The 15,113-nt window shown below is 37.8% G+C and overlaps 1 protein-coding gene across 1 annotated transcript; it reads left to right on the top strand.

Annotated features, from left to right (window-relative positions):
- The first annotated feature begins 1,140 nt into the window (after positions 1-1,140).
- LOC132095513 (D-3-phosphoglycerate dehydrogenase-like) lies at positions 1,141-8,613 on the top strand. Its single transcript, XM_059500584.1, has 12 exons — positions 1,141-1,333; positions 1,932-2,083; positions 2,619-2,684; positions 3,023-3,077; positions 3,380-3,478; positions 3,560-3,692; positions 4,675-4,823; positions 4,929-5,081; positions 5,842-5,980; positions 7,024-7,151; positions 7,279-7,492; positions 8,245-8,613. The coding sequence occupies exons 1-12, from the start codon at positions 1,196-1,198 to the stop codon at positions 8,397-8,399; spliced, it is 1,581 nt and encodes a 526-aa protein (XP_059356567.1). The 5' UTR covers positions 1,141-1,195; the 3' UTR covers positions 8,400-8,613.
- The last annotated feature ends 6,500 nt before the right edge of the window (positions 8,614-15,113 follow it).

Genomic DNA, 15,113 nt, shown 5'->3' with positions numbered 1-15,113 from the left:
GGCTTTTAAAACATTTGAAATTTGTAAGTTGTTCAATCTTCTCCTGTGAATGTAATGTGCTTTGTTCAATATACCCCTGTTTATTTAACCCCCCCCCCCCCCCATTATTATAATTTTTATTATTAATAATATAATTATACTGTATATATATTTATTTATTTATTTATTTTTGTTGTGTATTGTAACTGCTTCCTTATTTAAATTTTGAAACTAAACCAGTGTTGTTCTCAAAGATTTTTATTCACAAAGTTATGTGTTTGTGTGTATGTGTGGAAAACCCAAAGCATTTATCTATAGAATATGATATTACATTTGTATTTTTTTTTTCATGCAAAATTCTGTATTGACTGAAAAAAAGGTTTATGTGTTCTTTGTGTCTTCCATTTTTCTGTTGAATTTAAGTCTCATATTTCATCCCTCAGACTTGCAAACAACAACAAACCTTAATAATGTTTAATCTAAAAATCTATAAAATAATCTGAGCCGATTAAGCAGTTTATTCATTTTTTTTACTTTAATTATTTTATTATTATTATTATTTCTAACATTTTTTTAAAACACAAAACAAAATCCAAAAACTATATAAAAAATTATACTATACATGAACTAACCAAACAAAAGAAAATAATAAAAACAACAAAAAACACCCACATGAACCAGCTTTAGTAAAAAATATATGCCTTAGACAAAGACATACTTAAATATATTTTATGTTTAACGTTTTAAATTATTTAAATCTCTGTCATGTGCTCATGTAATTGGTCATATGCACGATCTTGTGTGAAGAATTAGTCCAACTGACCTGTTCTAACCTTCTTTTTCATCCTCCATTCTCTTTAATCTCAAATAAATAGATTATTTGTATAATAAACTTATCATAGTACAGAGACTCAAACTTGCAGAAATAAAAAAAATAAAAAAATAAAAAATAAATAATGTTAAAACATACAACTGTAAGTAAATGTGAAAACAAATACATGTGAGAATAAATATAAAAATAACTGAACACATAAATAAACACATGCATGCATTGCAAGAATAAAAGTTAAATGCAAAAAATTGTAAATGAAAAAAGTTATAGGACGAACTTTTAGGGAGGCGCGTGAAGGGCGGAGTTTATGCGTGGAGAGATCTTTAAAAAAGCGTCACGAGCATCAGTCAGTCTGAGGAGAGTCGAGTCACTGAATCAACAGCAATGGCTCCGGTATCAGTCAAACGCGTTTTAATCAGTGAAAGCGTCGATCCATGCTGCAAAACCATTCTGCTGGAGAACGGCATTGAAGTGACGGAGAAGCAGCAGATGACTAAAGAAGAGCTGATCGCAGAGATTCAGGTAACGTTAAGTGATTCTTCAACTGATTGACTCTCAAGTTCAGCGCATGCCACTTCATTGGAATATAAAGTGCCTTGATTTGAATGGCGTCCTCCAAAGCAGCAGCAGCAGTAACATCAGCTTGGCGTGTGGTAAAATATTAGCATTAATGTGTGCCAGTTGGATGTGCTGAAGTCTGTGTGTGTGACTGTCACCCCCCCCCCCCTCCTCCTCCTCCTCTCCACGAGTCTGATGCAACAGCAGCCTGTATCTGCACCATATGACTCGTTCCCTAACTAATGATTTAATAGAAGCCAAGTAAAGCATCAGCTTATTTATTCGAAGTATGTTTTTCCAGTGCATAATGCACGTGTTTTGCTCTGTGCATGAGTTTTTAGTTGTGTTTTTATTTATTAGGTATTTGCTCGGATAGGATGTAAATAAAATGCATATCATTTTTCTTTTATCAGGAAGGCATGTGCATTAAGTTAAAAAGCTGAATGCATGTTGATGTGTAATTTATTTTCTTGTCACATGTTGTTCTTCTTAGGGAAACAACATGCCAGTTTTGTTTACATGTCTCAAATATAATCTATTATTAATTTCTTTTACTCCTAAGAATTATGATGGTTTGGTGGTCCGATCAGCAACCAAAGTTACTGCTGATGTCGTCAATGCTGGCAGTAACTTGAGGATCATTGGACGGGCCGGAACCGGCGTAGACAACGTGGATGTGGATGCAGCGACTAAGAGAGGCATTATTGTCATGAAGTAATGAAGCATGCTGAGTCTTGCTCTGACCTCATTTCTGTTTGTTTTCATTGCTAAAGCAGGTTGCTCTAGTTTTGCACCATTCTTTCTTCTTTTCTTAATGTAGTAGTTCACTAAGAAATTAATTGACAACATTTATTGCCTCTCATGCTAACATCGAAGGAGATGTTAAAAGAACAGTTCACTCAGAAATTAGTATTTGCTCTTAAGGAACTCGCCCTCAGGCCATCCAAGATGTAGATGCATTTATTTCTTTGTGGGAGCAGATTTGGAGAAATTTGGCATTCTACTGTATCACTTGCTCAACAATGGATCTATTGCAGTGAATGGGTGCCGTCAGAATGAGAGTCCAAACAGCTGATCCAATTCGGTGTTGAAGAAACAAACTCCTCTACATCTGGAATGGTCTAGGAGTACATTTTCTTTATTTTCATGAACCATTCCTTAGAATGGCCAGGAATTCCTTTCCTAAATGTTTATTTATTTTTTATATAATGTGTTTGTTTATTCGTATTTCTATCTTTTCTAATTTTAGCACTCCAAGTGGAAACACAATCAGTGCTGCTGAGCTCACCTGTGCTCTTTTGATGAGCTTGTCTAGGTAAACTGGTCAAATTAATAAAGAACTTGTTTAGTAAAGGACTTCTGTTCATTGTTTTGAGAATTAATTGTATTATAAAATGTGGTTTAATTTTCAAAACTCTGATGTCTCTGGGCCTAAAATAGGGTAGAAAATAATTTTCAATAAAATAAAAAATTGGGTAGTAAATTAAATAAACTCAATTTGGCTGCTTTGGACTCTAGATGTATAAGTGGGCCTCAGGGGGGAAAAACTGATTAAAAGGACCTGATATAACCCCTTTAAGATTGCTTTATTGTTATTCCTGTTTTATATCATAATATTTTCAAAAAAATTTCAAGGTTTTCTGTATTTCCTAGACATATTCCACAAGCTGTCATGTCAATGAAAGATGGAAAATGGGATCGGAAAAAGGTATGTGCACATTTTGTCCTCCGTGTGGCTGTTAACAGTATGTTAAGGGCATTTCATTATGGGATAGAGTATTGCATGCACGATCATGTTGTAAATTGCACATTTTGACAAATCATCCAGGTATTCTACACATACTGAAAGTTTGTGCATAGTATACATAGTTCAGGAACCATCAGAGTTGTGATTCCATAGCCATACTTTCCTGTTTGTGTTAAGCCAGTCGACACTAATCAATTGTGATCAATGAATGTGTTGTTATGGTAGATAGTAGATGGATGAGTGCTTTGCTAATGATTTTGCAGTTCATGGGCGCAGAGCTGTATGGAAAAGTTCTTGGGATTGTAGGGCTCGGTAGAATCGGCAAAGAGGTGGCGACACGAATGCAGTCCTTCGGTATGAAGGTAAGCTCATTGAGTTCTAAAAACTGTCCTGTCTTGAAATGCAAATGCAGTTTAAGCTTCTATTTTTTGCATCCCTTGTAGACCATTGGTTATGACCCCATCACCCCTCCAGAGGTTTCTGCGGGCTGGGGTGTGGAGCAGATGTCTCTGGAGGAGCTGTGGCCACAGTGTGATTATATCACAGTCCACACTCCACTCATGGCTGCCACCACGGGTACACACACACAAACATTTTGACGACTTGCTGCACATTTCAGTAAAAAAAAAAAAAGGTGATTTTATTTTGCCTCGTATCGCTGCTGCTTACATGCCAAGACTAAGAACCTGAGTGTGTATATTTATTTATATACAAATGTGTCATTCAAAAATATCTACAAATTTATAAAACTGGTTCAAAACAAATTATTGTTATATTTATTTCCATTTTAGTTAAAGGTAAGGTATGTTTTTTTTTTTTTTTTTTTTTTTTTTTTTTTTTTTTTTTAATAAATGAAAAAGGAAATTTTTCTGGATAGTTGGCTGAAATGAATTTTTATTTTTCAGTTGATTTAATTTTAATAAACATTTTATAACCAAATAAAAAATATATAATTTATTATATAATAAAAAATATTATATAATAATATTAATTTGTTTTAATAATAATAAAATGAATGAGTGAATTATTATTATGCTGCTTAATAACTGCACTACTAGACTATATTGCAGTTCTTATTTAATTACCGTATTTTTCGGACTATAAGTCGCACTTTTTTTTCATAGTTTGGCTGGTCCTGCGACTTATAGTCAGGTGCGACTTATTTATCAAAATTAATTTGAACCAAGTGAGTATAAGTCGCATCAGTCCAAAAATACGTCATGATGAGGAAAAAAAACATAAGTCGCACTGGACTATAAGTCGCATTTATTTAGAACCAAGTGAAAACATTACCGTCTACAGCCGCGAGAGGGCTCTCTATGCTGCTCAGTGCTCCTGTAGTCTACCACTGAGCAACATAGAGCGCCCTCTCGCGCTGTAGACGGTAATGTTTTTTCTTGGTTCTAAATAAATGCGACTTATAGTCCAGTGCGACTTATGTTTTTTTTTCCCTCGTCATGACGTATTTTTGGACTGATGCGACTTATAGTCCGAAAAATACGGTAATTTAGTTTCAATTGTCCTAGTGTAAAATCCGACCTTTGGTGATGTTACACAGGTCTCCTTAATGACGCTTCATTTGCTAAGTGTAAGAAGGGTGTGAAGGTGGTGAACTGTGCCCGTGGCGGCATCATCGATGAAGCCGCTCTCCTCCGGGCTCTTGAGTCGGGACAGTGTGGAGGAGCAGGGCTGGATGTGTTTGTGGAGGTCAGAATTTGTTGATCACTTAGTCTGAGAAGGTTTTTAGCTTTTTGCCACTGATTAATGGCATTGCATGCAGACAAATTTAAAAATCTTACTAATGATGTCTAGGAGCCCCCAAAGGACAGGGCGCTGGTGAACCACCCCAATGTGATCAGCTGTCCTCATCTCGGAGCCAGCACTAAAGAAGCACAGGCTCGCTGTGGGAAGGACATCGCCCTGCAGATTGTGGACATGGCCACAGGCAAAGCTTTAGTGGGAGCTGTGAGTCACACTTAGTTTTACAGTGACACAAATTACTTTTTATGAAAGGATGTTACGTTTTTCATGGACATTCATGGACTTTTTCTTTTCTTTTTTTCTCAACCACATATAAAATAATAGCAAATTATTTATTTATGTTAAGTGGGAAATAAAGTTTCATCTGAATGATTAAGAACAACTATCAAATAAAGAAGTAGCTGTAAATAATGCACATTTATTTTAAGACAAACATCAAATATTCTTTTCACCACAGATATTTATCCAAAACTGCTTTTCTAAAATCCCAAAGAAAATTATTTAAATAATATAGTTAATTTATTGTATATACTTCACTGAAGTATTAAGATCATTTTAGATCTCATTATTCTTCAGTTTTTTTTCCATTAATATAGCCTTTGATGCTGATATGGTGTAAAATTATTACATTATCTATTAAATTGGGGCAGGAGAAAGTATATTAACTGCAAAAACCTAAATCACCTACAACTGTACTTGGGGTGAATTTTCAATGCAAGTTGATCTTAAAGTGGAAAAAAGTATTTTTTTTTTTTCTTCTGATGACACATGCCGGACTTCTCCAATCATTAAATTTGGCTGCAAGGTCACAATCAGCTCCATCCTCATCCAGTGATCGACAGATATATAAAACCCATTCCCTGCCCTGCATTCTTTTTCTTTTTTCAATAATCAGTTTCACTCAGATGTATGTCGCAATAGGGAAGGAAAGACCACAACTTTGAAGACTTTTCTCCATCCTCAGGTGAATGCTCAGGTGTTGGCCAGTTCTTTCTCTCCTGACTCCCATCAGTGGATCCTGTTGGGAGAGTCCATGGGCAGAGTGTTAAAGGTCTGCACTGCTTCTAAAGAACCCTTCAGTCAGGTCCATGTCACATCACTTGGTATGTGGAATATTTCATCCAAATATATTGTCAAAATTGTTTTCATTCACAAATTAACTGAATGCGTTCTTAAAAGAAATATGACAAGAAATCAATCCTATTGTTAGGAGAGTATGTACATTTTCTTTTACTGCTGGACACGTTATTTCCATGATGCATGGCAGAATACACAAGACTTAAATATTTACCCTTCCATATGTACATATCAGAGCTTGTGGTCTATCAAACATATTTTATGCTACTCTTCTGAGAATTAAACCGTTAATCCACATTAAGTTTTAGAACTTAATCTTGATGAAATTAAGAACATAATTAAAATTAAATGATAACAGAATTAGTATTTTTGGATGAACTATAATGTAGTCCAGGGGTTCCCAACATTTGTCAGCAGAACCCCTTAGATGTAAAATATTTAATTGGCTGAGAATTTATATTTTTAATGATTGAACGATGCATTTTGATGTTTATGGTTCTCTGATGTCAGTTAATGGGGAAGTCGTGGCCTAATGGTTAGAGAGTCGGACTCGCAATCGAAGGGTTGTGAGTTCGAGTCTTGGGCCGGCAGGAATTGTGGGTGGGGGGAGTGCGTGTACAGTGCTCTCTCCACCTTCAATACCACGACTTTAGGTGCCCTTGAGCAAGGCACCGAACCCCCAACTGCTCCCCGGGTGCCGCAGCACACTGCTCCGGGTGTGTGTTCACAGTGTGTGTGTGTGTGTGTGTGTGTGCACTTTGGATGGGTTAAATGCAGAGCACAAATTCTGAGTATGGGTCACCATACTTGGCTGATTGTCACGTCACTTTAATGGTCATTGTGGCTGCAAGTAACAAAATAAGATTATTTTAAATTCTTTATACATATATATTTACAATCAATTTAATTATTAGCTTTTCTTAAATTTAATACCCTGTTATGGTCAAATGGCATTACATTTTAATCATTACAGTGATGCTATCTACCAAGATATCTGAATTATAACATTGTATTATATAGTGTAAATATAATATTACAAAATCTGTATTTATTTATTTTTGCTGTTCAGGGGAGTCCTTGAAGAAGTCCACTGGGTTTTTGAGCTCAGCAGCTGTAGTAGGTTTGCTCACTGAAGTTCCTCAGAAAGGCCCTAACTTGGTGAATGCACTGCCCCTAGCTGCAGAGACAGGAATTACAGTAAGACTACCTGACAAAACCATTTTTTTCATTCTTAACAAAATCTGTTTGTTAAAGTATAAGCGCCATCTAGGTGGTTTATTTTCCCAGCACTGCTCTATTCTGTCCCCATGTCACAAACCTCCAGGTGCAGACGGATCATAAAGGCAGTGAGTGTGAGGCGTGTGTGCTGGAGGTCTCTGTGAACGGCAGTAGCTATAAGGCTGTTGGCTCCGTGCAAGCCGGGCTTCCTGTGCTGCTGGAGCTGAATGGAAGTGTGTTTCGACAGCCTGTTCCTCTCACTGGACACCTGCTGTTCTTCAAAGCCGCCAACTCCACTGAGCTCCTGCTCTCCGTAACCAGTAAAGGCTGATTCACATTCTGCACCGATATATACATACATACATACATACATGCATGCATACACACACACATATATAATATAATATAATATAATATAATATAATATAATATGGATGCATATATAATATTCTTGCATAACAAATTGCATGTCATCTGAAGCCATATGGATGTCTTTACCCCTTGGTCACTATATACTTTCATGATATGTGATAAAGCAGTCTTTAAAATATCTAGGAAGAAAGACGGACATATGTGACCCTGAACCACAAAACCAGTCAAAAGTAGCACGGGTATATTTGTAGCAAAAGACAAAAATACATTGCATGGGTCAAAATTATAGATTTTTGTTTAATGCCAAAAATCATTAGAATATTAAATAAAGATCGTATTTGATAAAGATATGTGGTAAATTTCCTACAGTAAATGTATCAAAACTTTTTATTTTTTTTATTAGTAAGCTGCATGGCTAAGAACTACATTTTGACAACTCTAATGGTGATTTTCTCTATGATTTGTTTTTTCTTTACATCGTCAGATTCCAGATTTTCAAAGTGTTGCATTTCGGCCAAATAGTGTCCTATTATAACAAACCAAATTTTTCAAAAAATTGACCCATATGACTTGTTTTGTGGTCTAGGGTCACCTATGGGTTTAGAATGGCATGAGGGTGACTAATGACTCTTTAAAGTCTGTTTGAGAAAACAGAGCTCTGAAAAAGCTTCGTTTATTGATGCTTTCCTATCTTTGTCAGGGGTTTTGGCAGATGCAGGTGTGGAGCTGCAGTCCTTCAGTGCTTCTACTGCCGGCGGTGGTGAGCAGTGGTGCTGCATGGGCATATCTTCACTGCTGGGGGACATCAGTGCCCTGAAGTCCTTAGTGAAAGAGGCGGCACAGCTCACAGTCTGAATACCTGTCAGTGATCCTGATCTGAACCACATAACATTTCAGCATCTTAAGCTCTAGCCTGCGTTTCATTGCAAGCTGTTGCTCACATGGTTCATAACACTACAATTTCTAAAACGACAGTATGGCAAAATATCTTTTTTTGTTGTTACTGTTAACTAAAACCACTGTATTCCAGATTTGTGAAAGTGTTTGATTAAAACAACAACAAACTGTGCTTTGCAGTGGAGTCTGTCTCTTTTCAACCCACAATAAAGAGTTTCAGTTTTAGTCCCCATTTTTGTATACATTACATTAAATAGCTGATGCCAATTTGTGCTGCCAATATAGATATTTACCAAACACTTAAGTTTTTCTGTGTTTTAAATCCTGTTTGTCCTTATTAGGGTGGCGTGGAGCTGCATGGGGCGTTTTCCCAAAGTCTTGAGCCACAGGTGGGGAAACTCCCTGCATGGATGGTCAGGTTCACACATAGATCTCAAGAAGTTATTTTGATTTAATTTTAAATAGCATAATGTGTGTGTGTGTCTCTGTGTCAGAAACACTCTCTCTTTGGCTCCTTTTCCTTCCCCAAAATATGTTTGAGTATATGTGCTTGGTGCTCTCTTTACAGATATATGATGGACATTTCCTGCTTATAATCACATGACAAAAATGTAAAGCGGTCATATGATGCAATTTAAATTTTTCCTTTCTCTTGGGAGTGTAACAAGCTCTTGGTGCAGTGAAGATCTGTGAAGTTGCAAAGACCAAAGTATCAAATCCAAAGAGATAATTCTTTATCAAAGATAAGACTCTTCCACGCCCCGCTAAAACGCCTTGTTTAAACACGCCCCCACATGTCTACATCACTATGTGGAAATATTTGCATAACGCCTCTCAAATGTTCAAGCAAAGAAAGAAGGCATGGTTTCAGTAACACAGTACTGAAGCAGTCATGCCAGGGAGATGCTGTGTGTATCTAGGCGAAAGCAAAGGCACTTTATTTGGCTTTCCAAAAGTAGATGCATTTAGGAATCTATACAATTATTTAAAACAGAATAGAAACACATTTTATGGACGAACATTTCATGAACCTATAGAGGAGGTCATTCTGACTTTACTACGACAGTCTGACCCTTCTGAAAGAGCGACTGTAAGTATGTTTTCTTGTTAGTTTAAGTATTTGCTATTCAATGTTCAAATGCGGAGTTTTGTGCATCGCGTGTGTGTGTGTGAGCGCATGTGTGTGAGCGAGAGAGAGACGGTCACACAGTGGAGTCAGCTGTTTTAACCGTCCATGGCTTGTGTACTGCAAACACATACAAGCTTCATCACTGTGTCTGTCATGTCACTCTGTTCCTCTTTCAGCTTGACCTGATGATAAATCTAAGGACATTATTAACTGTCTTTTCATTTTATTTAAAATATGAATCTATTTTAATACGAAATATGTTTCCATGGTAACTGTGAGTTATTTCTTTCGTTTTACTGTACCCTGTGGACTTAATGGCAACTAAACACCAATAATTCACCATCACTAAGCTGTAAACAAACGCTCTTGCATTAAGAAAACAGTGAAGCCTTTAGAATGGATTAATTCTTGGTGCTCGGCCGCCCTTGGAACCATTTCCCTCAGGTTTTATTATGCAATGGCTTTAATCCTTATTAGGATTACACGTATGGAAGCAAAATAATGACTTATGTCTTTGAAACAAAAAAGCATGCTGAATAGCACTAACTGAAAAATAATGCATTGAATTAACAGTTCCTGCATTTGAATGCCTTGAATTTCCAGGGCTTGCATTGTTAGGTCCTGAAATTTTATATAGTTGTTCATTTAAGCTGTGAATATTTCAATTAAAAATATTTCACACACCTTTTCATAATTAAAAAAATCAATAATTCATATTCACGTTCCAGAATTCACTTCCAAAATATTAAATCGGTTAAAAATACGATGTATAATATTCAACAGGCAAATTTCGGTCCGTTTTATTTCACTTTCCAAATTCGCTTCCACAAATTCAGTGGTTAAAATTCGGCAGATAATTCGCCCTTTCACATCCGGGAGCTGCAGGAATAGCAGTAGAGCACAGAGGCATGATCTCCAACTGCTGTCAGTTGCTCACCAACAGGTGGTGCAAGCGGCTGTTAAATAAGGCCAAAGCAACAGGTGGATTAAGTAATACAGTTACAAAAACTGATCTGCAGAAATTAAGCAAGCGCTAAGTAGAAGTTTTGATTATCGGGGCATGTGGAAAAGCTGATTGTGCGTATGTTTATTTCAACCTCTTTGCTGTTACCAAGTAAGCAGCTATGTTCAGCAGTTCCTTCATCTTGGCTGAGCTTTCAACGTTGTTACGGGAAAGGATGAAGCTGAATGTTTAGTTCTTGTCACATGACCTGCGGTGCGCTTGCGGCATTCTGAAAGTTGAGATGTTTTTAACTCGATGCTGTTCGGACGCGCCTGGAAAAAACGGGCGCGTCGCACCGCGTGCGCATCGCGACCGCGTCGCTTCCATTATGAGCGCCCATACCGCGCGCCTACATTGGAAATAACGAACTTGAGCGCGCAAAAGACGCGATAAGTGAACGCCCCCTAAGAACTGCGGTCTTCTACAGCAGTGGTTCCCAAACTTTTCCATTCCACGACCCACCTAGACAAGTGTAATATATTTCACGACCCACCAAAATATTAAAAAAAAAAAAAAAACAACGAGTGAAATTACTTTAAACCTAATCTTACTTAAAATTTTTATGACAGAAATTAAGTATTTAAGAAAAATAACCATTTTATTTTAGAGTACAACTGAAAATTTCACTACAAATTTACAAGTTTTAATTTTTGTTTACTGGCGTTAAAATATGTAGTGTCCATAAAAACGTGAAGCAGGCTCACTCCAGTGAAGTGTGATCTGCGCTGCTGTGTTTTGTTGCATTCATGATCCTTCCGTGTGTGTCGGCGAGAACGGAGCACAATCCAACACTTTTTTAGAAAAGCATAAGAAGCAAAGCAGAACTATCTAAAACAGTTTGGAGATTAAAATAATTGTGAAATAGGTAAAAAAAGACCGATTGAACCTTTTAATGACATTGCTCTGAGACCTTCAAAACACGCAACGCACACGGACTTAATTGCAATTTGAAAATCACACTAAGGATATTGCAGTTCATTATTAATGTTGGTGGGCTATATCGTTGTGATGAGTGGGTTCCCAGTTCCCGCCTCCTTCTTCCTGTGATTGTGAAGATTTTAATGTTTTACACTGGTGCCGAAGCCAGGGAGGAAGGAGGGGCGCGCTGCCGAAGATCCTTCGCCGCTGGGGTGAATCCGCAGTGCCATCGAGCAGGGCGAAGGAGTCTGCCGCCGAGGGTGCTCGATGTGGTGGGCTGGAGTGAGTTGCCGGGGGGGGGGGGGGGGGGGGGCGAACTCACTCCAGCCCACCGCCTCGATGACTCCTTCGTGGAAAGAGGTGGGAACCGGCGGACAATCAAACAAAGTTTTAATAACCAAATAAACACAAAACAGCGCGACAGCCCCTCTCGGATGACTGCCGTGCACAAATAAAAAACAAACACAAAATAAAACCCAGGCCTGGTCCTCTCTCGTCCTTCACTGTCATCGCTCCTCTTTTGTATCTTTCCGATCTCCTCCGTGGTTCTTGAGACCGGTGAGTGTTGCTCATTTCCCAATCACTCCACCGGCCTAGCTCTGTTCCCATGGCACTAGGCCCCGCCCCACTCGTCACATTCGTGCAGCCCTAGACTGAACTGTGTTAGTGTCTGTGTGTCATTGAAACGCAAAATTAGCTGCAGCCAAGTGACTTTGTGCGACCCACCTTGTTCCATTCCGTGACCCACGAGTGGGTCGCGACCCACAGTTTGAAAACCCCTGTTCTACAGTACTTCAAATATGCTGTGGAGAATCACAGAAAGTGACCGAATTCAAGAACAGTGTTGCAGCATCTCTCATGCAACGAATAAACACCGCTAACTTGGAGAATACAGTGAAAACTCCTCTTCTCGCGTCTGCCCTAGACCCTCGGCACAAACATCTCAGGTTTCCCGATGAAAACATGAGAGAATTAAGAAAAAAAACTTTATTTGAACATTATCAGAACATTTTCCTTGATGCAAGTGGTGCGGATGCAGCCGCCGTCACCAACGATGAAGAGGATGCAATAACAACTCGTAGGAAAAGGCTGAGCCAGTACTTCAGCGATGATTACAGAGAGTCCAGCCGAGACGAGTGGGAACAGTTCTTGCTGGAGCCATGTATTCCATGTATTCCACCAGATGAGGATCCCATTCAGTGGTAAACGAAAACACGAAGCGCTTCACAAAACTTATTCGCTTAGCACACCGTTATTTGTGAGTCCCACCAACGTCTGTGCCGTCAGAGCGCGTTTTCTCCGCGGTCGGCCTTATTGTTAACAGACTAAGGAGCCGACTTTCCCCCGATCATGTTTACATGCCCGTATTTCTTAACAAGAACATTTGAAAGAATAGAAAAAAAGAAAAAAAAGATTTGCTGACAGTTTAAAAGTTAAGTGTACAATAGCCTAATTGCTGCAGGCTGCTTTACGTTTTTTCTTTGTTCACTTATAATTATTTTTCTGCTTTTAATCTGTACTTTTATTTGTTTGCACGCATTGTTAAAGGTTTTCAGCTACAAAACACGATGTGTAATGTTCAAGCTTATTGTGTGTAAGCTTGTTCAAAATGACGAAAACAAATGTTGCTGAAAAATGTCTGACTCATTAAACTTAATTTAAATAAACGAATATTCGAATATTATTTTTTTTGTGAGCTCAAATAGTCGAATGTGATATTTGTGGAAAACGCCCATCCCTAGTAAGTCAGTCTTGTATCTAGCAATGTACTACAACTGTTGGAACATGAAAACCCTTTCCAGGGATCTTTAATATGTAAATGATTGTATACTGTAAATATATGAAGGGATGTATTGGCAAAATCTCACCTGTAGAAAATCACTATGAGAAATACAAGATTAAGAATTTGACTGTGTTATTTAGAATTTTAATTAAAACACATTGGACCTTTTAACCCAGTCAGTGGAATTGTCAGACGGTCCCTTGGGTGCGGTAGCACGTCAATAATTTCTTCAGTTTACATTTTCAGAATATACCTAGATTGTTTTTAACTCATTTTTTTATGTTAATATAAATTGGTTGCATATTGTTAAAACTAATCATGGTATTGATATCTTTGTGTGACTGTCGACTTTATAGACCAGTGGTAATGGAAATCAATTATAAAGAAAATGCAGCGCATTGGATTCTTTTTGATCCCATTTGCTTGCCTGTATATAGTTTGCATAATCCTCAATAAAATCTATTCTGAGATCTGAGGTCTTATATCACAGTATTAATTGACTGAGAAGCGTTACTCGTCATTGGGGAATCCTGGAGTGTGACGTGAGGGGATCCCCAGTATTACAGCACAGCGAAGCACAAGCCATGACACAAAGTTAGGCAAACTAAACAACCGAAAGCAATATGTGTCTTCCTTAGATGTAATGTTAGTTCTGTAATTCAGCGTTGGGTAAAACACCATTATAATCTCCTTTGAATGGATTGCCATTTTGAAATAAATTTAGTAGCAGAGCTACTGAAAGCGATTTTTTTTGTGCTGCAAATCCATTTATCCTTTGCTGAAATTTCCGCGTCTTCATGGAGAGAGCGCGTCATTGTTGCTTAGCCTCAGGAGCGCTTCTGCCCGTGCGCTTTGGAAAAAAGGAGAAAGCGGCGCACATAGCCTTTTCCAGCGTTATTAGGCGCGATATGTGAATGGCCCCTTATTCATTCATTAATTATTTTTAAAATAAATTAAATAAATTATTTTATATATATAACATGCACTTTTTCTTGTTCCGTAACTTGCGTTCATATCCACATCTGTCTGTATATAGTTTGCATCATCAGTAAGATGTGAGTTTGTCTTTAAATCGCTGTCACTGTTAGTGCGCTGAACCACGTGTTTTCTTTTCTTTAACAGATTTCTGAGGGAAACCGCGTGAAACCTTGAGCGTTCGTTCATATTTTACATCTGCTTAACTGTCGATATAGTTTGCATAATCATCAATAAAATGTATTCTGAGATCTGAGGTCTTATATCACAGTATTATTTGACTGAGAAGCATTACTCGTTATTGGGGAATCCTGGAGTGTGACGTCAGGGAATCCCCAGTATTACAGCACAGCGACTCACAAGCCATGACACAAAGTTAGGCAAACTAAACAACCGAAAGCAATATATGTCTTCCTTAGATGTAATGTTAGTTCTGTAATTCAGCGTTGGGTAAAACACCATAATAATCTCCTTTGAATGCTGCTTACTTGGTAACAGAAAAGAGGTTGAAATAAACATACGCACAATCAGCTTTTCCACATGCCCCGATAATCAAAACTTCTACTTAGCGCTTGCTTAATTTCTGCAGATCAGTTTTTGTAACTGTATTACTTAATCCACCTGTTGCTTTGGCCTTATTTAACAGCCGCTTGCACCACCTGTTGGTGAGCGACTGACAGTAGATAGAGATCATGCCTCTGTGCTCTACTGCTATTCCTGCAGCTCCCGGATGTGAAAGGGCGAATTATCTGCCGAATTTTAACCATTGAATTTGTGGAAGCGAATTTGGAAAGTGAAATAAAATGGACCGAAATTTGCCTGTTGAATATTATACATCGTATTTTTTAACCGATTTAATATTTT

The sequence above is a fragment of the Carassius carassius genome, chromosome 19 (genome assembly GCF_963082965.1).
Source record: "Carassius carassius chromosome 19, fCarCar2.1, whole genome shotgun sequence".
NCBI lineage: Eukaryota > Metazoa > Chordata > Actinopteri > Cypriniformes > Cyprinidae > Carassius > Carassius carassius.
This window is presented reverse-complemented; position numbering and strand designations above follow the sequence as displayed.

Excerpts from the sequence above, each read along its gene's own strand:
- LOC132095513 (XM_059500584.1), top strand. The coding sequence starts at position 1,196 with ATGGCTCCGGTATCAGTCAAACGCGTTTTAATCAGTGAAAGCGTCGAT. Across the intron at positions 4,824-4,928 it reads GGCTGGATGTGTTTGTGGAG|GAGCCCCCAAAGGACAGGGC; the intron begins GTCAGAATTTGT and ends AATGATGTCTAG. Across the intron at positions 5,981-7,023 it reads GGTCCATGTCACATCACTTG|GGGAGTCCTTGAAGAAGTCC; the intron begins GTATGTGGAATA and ends TTTGCTGTTCAG.